The following is an 8,046-nucleotide window of genomic DNA, read 5'->3' as shown; positions in this document are numbered from 1 at the left end:
CTCGAATTTCTTCACAACACTGTTTCTCGGAAGACGACGGAACCTTTGCCGTGTGCCAGATAAGTTGTAAGCTATATTTAATCGTTTTAGCACCTCGCCCAACTGGCCTTTCTGATAGCGAACCGTTACACGCTGTATAGCATGGGTGTTACACGATTATCGGAAAACCCCTGGTTACCCTTTTCCAGCGAAAGTCGATTGGAAATTCGAGGAATTTATAGCATAGCCCTCGCACGGTTTGAAGTTCTCAGAAATTGTGCGACTTCGATCACTCATGAAGGCGCAAACAATACGGACAGCGATATGGTAGGTCAGGCATTGGGATGTACGACTTCAACTGACCTACATTAAGTGATATGAAACAACATGGTTTACAAAATGTGGAATTAAACCGATACCCCAACATATGTCCATACACAATTTGCGGTGAAAACTAACTCATCGAACTCAACTTATGTGTTGAAAATGTCATCCATCCAGACGCCCTCGTTCTATCGACACAATACTTTCCGTTGTCAACCGAAATGTTAGCTAGGCATCCATCACGTTTCAATGGTTTAAAGCCACCACAAAGAACTAATGGTACGTCCACGCCTCAGGCTTCTCTGCGTGATGTCATCGGTGAAATGAGCGCAAGTACATCAGTTTGTAACAAATTGCATTTTAATGTAAAGGCTGTTTTCATTTGCACTGGAAGGAGAAGGAAGTTCCTGAGATGAAGCAAAAAAGATACTCGCTTCGTTTATAGCTGCATAATCCCCGCATGTCCAAGAACCACGAGCTAAGGCAAAATACTAGATTGGAGTGTGCGTGTGTGTCTTTTGTGTAGAAGCTTGTGTAAAGCACTCAATCATCCGGAGCTGCCTGGAGATAAGATACGGGGTAGTGATGCGCGCGCCTCCAGAGGAATCCACCATCTTACGCGGTATCAGGTATCAGTAGCCGGCGGTGACTGCTGATCCCTTGCCGTACCGCTCGTACAGCCCCTTGAAGAACTCCCAGAAGGTTAGGTTGAGCACGGTGTGTGGGGCGACGCGGACGTACATCGGCACGAAACCCTTGTAGTAACCGTGTAGGCCTTCCGCTCGGTACACCTTCACGAAGCAGTCGACGATGTTGCCGTACAGCAGTCCTTTTCCGGTGGCGGAAACGGCTACGCGGCCCGGTAGGTGGTTCCCAAGGTCCAAACGTAAGGACGAAACAGATTTAGGAGGGTTAGAAGGGGTGAGTTTGGAGTATGTGCCAACTACTTATGAGATTTGTGGATGAGATCTGGAACCCCAGGGTCCCAGAGTCCTACCCGGATCCCAATCCCTAACTCTAGCGCCCAGGTACCCCGAAGAGACACGCACCTTGGTTGGTCATACGTGTCGTGACGACATCGCACGGTGACATGAGCACGCTGGTAAAGAAGCCCGCCACCGTGCTGCTGGCCAGGGCGGTCAGTACGATCGACTGCCGGAAGGTGTCGTACTGCAGGATGAAGTCCTTGCACGCACTGTACGAGCACATCTGCGCGGAACCGCCCACGCCGAGCCGGGCAATGGTGGCCGTGCAGCCACGGAACAACCCCCGGAGGCCACTCTGCCGGTAGATGCTGCCGAACGCGGACAGGGTTCCGCTGTGGCGGTGCTGGAAGCGGGCCGTGTACGAACCGGACGTGACGGCCTGCAGCTGCGTCTTGACCACGTAGAACGGGCAGGAAGCGATGGCGCTGGCCGCACCGGAGCAGCCACCCCAGAAGAACGTCAGCAGCGGGGTGAGGGCGGGCTGCTTCGTACTTCGCGTCCAGCCGAGATTCTCCGCCGTCTGGTACGTCCCCAGGCGGACGCTGTTCATCGAGAACTGGTACATGAGGGCCGCCGGCAGGCCCGTCTGCAATCCGCGCAGTCCGTCGGTGCGGACCACCGTGAGGAAGGACTGCCGGAGACCCTTGTACGAGCGCTGCTTGAGATTCTCCTTCGCGATCAGTTCGCCTTCGAGCTGCTGGCGGGTCTTGAGCACGTCGAACGGGTTCGTGAACAGGACGGCGCACATCGACGACAGCCCGCCAAGCAGGAACTCCATCGCGGTCGGTGCGCAATTTCTACAAGAAAAATACCAAAACACTCAGGCACACACGTACACACACACACACAGGCACTGGCTCGCCGCAGAGGTGGCCGGAGCTAAGCCTGGAGCAACGGATCCAGGCTGACCACCGCGAGGCACTGGTGTGGCCGAATATCGCACCTCCATACCGGGATGCCACGGAAGTTATGTCGTATGCGCGAGCAGCTGCGATAAGAAGCTGGATCGCCCACTTCTACCTTTTGGGCTTATCTTATCTGCGCAGTGTGGAGTTAAAAATATTTATACGCAAAATCCATGAGGAGTACCTAACAGACAGGTACCAGCCATATCGACTATTAACATCGCAATGTATAATGGTGACTAGCGCAATTGTTGGGCAAATTTACATTAAGGTTATCGGAGCACCATTATGAGGTAGATACTCAGAACGACTAAATGGACTTATCTTAAGTCTATCTCCAAGACAAATCACCTTTGGGGGAGTACTGAATTAGACGGCCTATTTAAAGATATATTTAAATAGAGCAAACATAACTAAGACGATGGTTTTCCAGAGATCAGTTGGATAGAGTTTTCCCTTACTCATTCTAGACCCTCCAGTCTGAAGGGACTTTATAACAATAAACTAATTTTCATCGTATTCAAATGGAACAAAAACCATTATCCATCCTCCTTTGGTTCAGTTGATCATAATTCGACACTTTCACGACCCAAAACGGATTCGACCTCAAATATTCGGTTAGGCATTCCATAGCCATGATTTCTCTCGCTCTCTTACGATGTTTTTTTTATGTTTCGACGTTCCCCAAAGAAAACGGGCCGAATTTTTAAATCGTGAATTAATGAAAGTCACGAATAAAAGATTCATCCGTTCCATCCGTGGAAGGTTCGTTGCATTAAATCGTTCTACGGGATTGCTGACGAACTTCTTTCCCCCGAGCCACAATCCGTAGGAAAAGCAAGAGGTCAACGTGCACCTCCTCGATGGGCTTTTAGGATGGCATTTTCTTCGAACGATTATAAACCTGACCAAACAATGAGAGATTAGATCCTTCGGTGTGCGTGACTTTTTCTTGTTGCCTTCTGTTTTGAAACTTCGTCCCACTCCGATTTCAGCCGCGAAGGCAACCCGACGTCAAACCGGTTCCTTCGTTGGCCGGAACCTGTCGTCGTTCGGAGGGCAATGATTGTTCAGGACCCAAGATAATGGTGTGTGGGTCTTGTTTGTGCTTGGTGTTTGTACTTGGATGTGAATCTCTGTTGGATCAATTTCCGTTCAGATTTTTTCTCTCTCTATTGGTTCGAGCCAAGCCGAACAACAAACACAAGACAAAGATAAGAACGCATTCGGGGTGGAATTGGACGATAAAATGGCTTATCAGCAGTGGAAGGAAGCAAACATTCTAACCGAAATTATCGGTTCATTCCAGAAGAAGGAGTGGTCTTAGGCACAGTTCATTGCAACCCACGTGCAGCATAAATAAACAAGATTTTTGGAGCTGTACCACGAAGAAGTAAACTGAAGAGAAAAGACCCTCTTTTTCTTAGTTCCGTTCGGCAAAAACCCCTCATAAGAGGCTAACATTAATGCCGCTGTGCATAAAGCAACCGACTAAAGCTGGAAAGAAAATTTTTTTCTGTATATAAACCGTCAAGTACAAAGGACTTCATTGCCTTATGTTGGTCATTATTTCTATACCAAGCACTTCCCATCCTACGCCTGTTTGCAGCCTTTTCCAAAACGGTCGCAAAAATATCTCGCGACGTGCATTAAATCCGCGTGCATGCAGCTGTTGCATATCACCTTCTCGTAACGTTCCGTCGTGGGACAATGGGTCGAAGTCATTTTCCAGTTTGTCTAAAAATATTTTCTTGGACGGAAAGTACATTTTCCCTACCCCTTGATGCCTTTCGTATCGGTCCGCAGAGTTGTGAGTTATCGGTAGAAGGACAACTGCGGGCCGGATGTTTTGGTCGCGATGGGGAGAAAGTACGAAGAGTTCCTTATCGCAGTTCAACTAGGCGTGAGCGTCTGTTTACGACCCAGGGGACAGATTTTCAAACATTTGACGATGGGAAGTAAACCATTCAGGGGAACACAACGTCATGTCGGAGTTGTAGAAATGGTTCAACAAATGGGCGATGAACCTAGATTTCGAACTGACTTTCCGAGGACGCTGTCAAGTGAATAGGTTCACCTAGAGCTGACATGTTTTAATCGGTAGTGTAGGTCATGTATACAACCATTGACAAGGAAGGTCAATTGAGAAGATACGATGCTTCGATGAGTTCAACGTATTAGATGTGACAACGGCCTTACTATTGATACGTTTACTACCCTTTCTCGTTACGGGACCGTTTTTATTCAAAAAGAAGTAAAACATTTTGTCCAAAATAAAACACTCATTGGATACATGTGCGACATGCTTGAGCAGAGTGTTGTCTCGGTTAAATAACAAACCAGAATATCTGAACCATTTCGCCAGACACGTAAATGCGCCAACCCACTCCCCGCCCCGGTGGCCACCAATGGCGTTTCAGAAGACGGTGCCCTATGTAGAGCCTCGCGTACTAGGCTTTCGCGACGCTCCAATTAGCATTAGCATCAGCATAGTTTCGTGATGGTGATTTTTTCACGCATCTTCAGCGATGCGACACAGACAAAAACAAGTGGAAATAAAGTTTGCACGTGAGACACGTTTGAAGATGAACGAATGCTAAACGTAGCTGTAGCGTGTCCCTCATCCCATCCTTTGGTTTGGAATGTTTCCCAGCATCACATGGTTGCGGCAGGCGCAATGGCACTGACATTGTACACCGGGTTGCATCAACCTCCTCCCCCCCGGGGGGCGGAATGCAATGACACCGAGAACAATGCACCTTTTCGGTCACTGCTTTCCTCCGTCGGTCAACGGGAGTTTGTGTTTTTCGGTTCCGCGCATTCGCAGGTTTCGATTGCTTTCTCCCCTTCGCTAGTCCGCTTGCCCCAAGGATTGGACTTTGACACTGATATTGGGTTCTATTAGCAGCTTCGTGACACTTGGGGGAGAAGTATAAGGTGAATGTCTTCGACACCGGAGTGTGTTTACCTACCTTTCGTTCGACTGAAGCTGATAGATTATTGAGTCGCAACCATCGAAGCTGCTGGTGGATTCGTTTTCTCTCCACGCCGACACACGCTGAAGATTGCTTCTGCAAAATGGGCAAAATCGAGTTTTTGTTTTTGAGTACGGTTGAGGGGCCACTAGAGACAGATACAACAAACTATACCACGAGTGTGCCGAAAAATTAACACGTACCACAGCCTACTGACTGTGGAACCGAACGATGATGCCAACCGTGAAATATTCAACCAACTTATTACGTGTGCTCGAGTGGACCCCATCCGCGAAGGGGAGATACGGCGGTTAAAAAAACAACGTGCGCAATACACACAATTTCCCTCCCGTACACACGCACACCGCAGCAACGATGCTGGCGCGAGTTGGCGGCATCAACTTGTGGAGCTACACGGCTACGGCGACTAACATAAGAAACCGCGGATTCCACGACGATCACAATACCGAGAAAAAAAACATTTCACCAGGCAAACCTTAAACCGTGGTGTGGTGCGCGCACGACTACTCTCGCGCAGCGCAATTTTACACATGGCACGAATTGACCGTGTTGGCGGTGATGAAGTAGAAGTAAAGCGTAATCAAAGAAATAACTAGCAAAGGGCACGCCACCTAAAACAAAAGCAATGCCAAAAGGACGCCGAACTTGAGGTTCAATTTTGTCTCCCTTGGTTTGTTATGTTTTCGAAGATATACCCATCTGCCTTCCACTGTATTGCTCTGAACTGAATTTGTTCAATTTTGCTACTTAATCGTTTCGTATCGTTTAGCTGTAAAACGGTCAATTGGAGTCACTTTTTTCTTCATTGAACCACCACTTGTTAGCTGAACCACTGCACTGTCGATTGCTATGGAAATCGCATTGCCGACCGTGTTGCAAAATGCAATATAAACAAACTACACAACTAAAAGAACGCACAGTAAGCGACACGAAATCGTAGCATTCCACCGAAAGCACGCGAGGACGCACATTTCACTCGGGTAAACAATTCACAGCAGGTAACGCCACGTTCCATTGATCCGTGATTACAAAAGGCAAATGAAATAACATATTGACGAGCAACTGCTCCCCTGTTGAATAAAATATTCTTCAATGTTGTTCGTCAGTATGCTTGCGTGAATTTATTCTAATGAAAAATTAGCGCCCCGCATCGCGGCGAGGAAACGGTCCCAAAAAACGAACCATCCGTTCCGTACGGATTGCACTTCACACGAATCGGGTAAGAGGGCCTAATATGTACGATGCACGACTTTTCGCGGAATCGAACAACACGAAGCGATCGGCTGCTAGCTATGGATAATGGTTGTGTAAACAAAGCACTAACCACTCCAAACCTGCTGGTGGAAGGATCTGAACGGCTCAAGCGAGCATTTCACTACGTTCCGTTGCCGACGCTAGTTCGTTATTGACTGGTTTTCACAATGTTTGTGTTGGCAGAATCGGGACTCGGAAGATTCGAAGATTCGATCCCTAGACGGATTCTAAAGATTCGAATCCCATTTGACGGATTCTAAAGATTCGAATCCCATCTGACAGAATCTAAAGATTTGGATCCCATTTGACGGATTCTAAGATTTGATTCGATTAGGATTCGAATCTGATTTGATTGGTTTGGGACTCGATTTGATTCGATTCTGACTTGATCGTAAACTGCTTGAATCGACTCACAATGATTTGAGTCGAATTAGTCACATAACGAGTCGATCTAGAGACAATCTACTACAAATTTTAGCTTTTTTTTATGTATGGAGTTCGGTGCACACTAAAAACTCGACCTCGGGGTCCACACTGCAGAGCGACGTCCCGTTTCAAAAGTAGCCCAGTTTCGGCAGAACAATCGCGCAAGCCAAGTGCGACAGAGGTAGGAGAGTATGTGGAAATATGTATCACATTGGGGCGCAAACTCGGCTAAAATTTTTTATTGAATTTTGAGGTAGTAATGCATGATATTTGTTTAGCTACGTATTTTATGCACCCTGAGTGAGTTTGGCGCTTCCACATTTGAAATTCACTGAGAAAACAAACTTAAACAGACAACGACGATATTGTGGCCCGCCGTAGGAAGTATATATTTCCACATCATCTCCTACTTGTTGAAGAGCAGTTTGTTTATGTTTCGGCACCCGAAAAAACTTTGGTAAAAATATCAATTAAAACGGAGTTTGATAACTGAATTACATTTGTGAAGCCTAAAAATAAGTGGTACAACGAAAAATCCGATGTTTCGTGAAGAATATTGCTGGTTTTGTTCGCGTTTGTGATTAAGTTTGTTTACGTTTTGTCCAGCTGTCGGTTTGTTTACTTTTCGAATTGACATTTGACAAGAGCTACGTGACGTCGCGTTTCTCGCTGTTTCTACACTAGCGCGATTTGTGCAACATTTGTTTTGTATGGAGTTCGGCCGCCTGTCAGGCGTCGTCGCGTTTCGTGACGTAATGTGGAACTGCTTTCGTTTTGTTCGCATGGAAAATGTTTAAGAAGCCGTCGGCCGTAGTGGGTTACCGATTTTTCGACGAAATGTATCGAAGTTTCACCTCACGTACCTTCTCTTTACTCGCATAGTTGTTTACATTTTGTGCTGTTTATCACCAGGCTGTCAAAAGCTACGGTCGCCATTTTCTAAAAAAATACCTCCTAAAAAGTCACCTATTCAGTATTTAATCATCTTGGTTCCTACTGTTTCTTGCATTGGGATTCGGATTTGGAGATTCGGTTTACCCACCACTAGCATAAAGCTGCAACGCGCCAACAAGCTTCAAAAACTTGGTCGCAGCTTGAAATAATGACTGAAATAGCCAAATTGCTAAAAACTTTTTAGTGCCTTGGTCAATTTCAGCAACAGACACCTCAAATGAA

At 46.8% G+C, this 8,046-nt stretch overlaps 1 protein-coding gene across 1 annotated transcript; it reads right to left on the bottom strand.

The window, feature by feature from the left end:
* Nucleotides 1-935: 935 nt before the first annotated feature.
* On the bottom strand, nucleotides 936-2,076 carry LOC131294265 (solute carrier family 25 member 35-like). Its single transcript, XM_058322310.1, has 2 exons — nucleotides 1,353-2,076; nucleotides 936-1,153 (listed from the first exon to the last, which is right to left on the bottom strand). The coding sequence occupies exons 1-2, from the start codon at nucleotides 2,065-2,067 to the stop codon at nucleotides 936-938; spliced, it is 933 nt and encodes a 310-aa protein (XP_058178293.1). The 5' UTR covers nucleotides 2,068-2,076.
* Between the last annotated feature and the right edge of the window lie 5,970 nt (nucleotides 2,077-8,046).

Source organism: Anopheles ziemanni, chromosome 2, assembly GCF_943734765.1.
Source record: "Anopheles ziemanni chromosome 2, idAnoZiCoDA_A2_x.2, whole genome shotgun sequence".
NCBI classification, from domain to species: Eukaryota; Metazoa; Arthropoda; class Insecta; order Diptera; family Culicidae; genus Anopheles; species Anopheles ziemanni.
Note: the sequence above shows the minus strand (reverse complement) of the source record. Positions and strands in the feature narration are given on the sequence as shown.

What these genes read in the sequence shown, in the direction of transcription:
- LOC131294265 (XM_058322310.1), bottom strand. Translation starts at nt 2,067, where the DNA reads ATGGAGTTCCTGCTTGGCGGGCTGTCGTCGATGTGCGCCGTCCTGTTC. An exon ending in GACACGTATGACCAACCAAG is followed by an intron (nt 1,154 to 1,352) that starts GTGCGTGTCTCT and finishes CGGGCCGCGTAG; the next exon opens with CCGTTTCCGCCACCGGAAAA.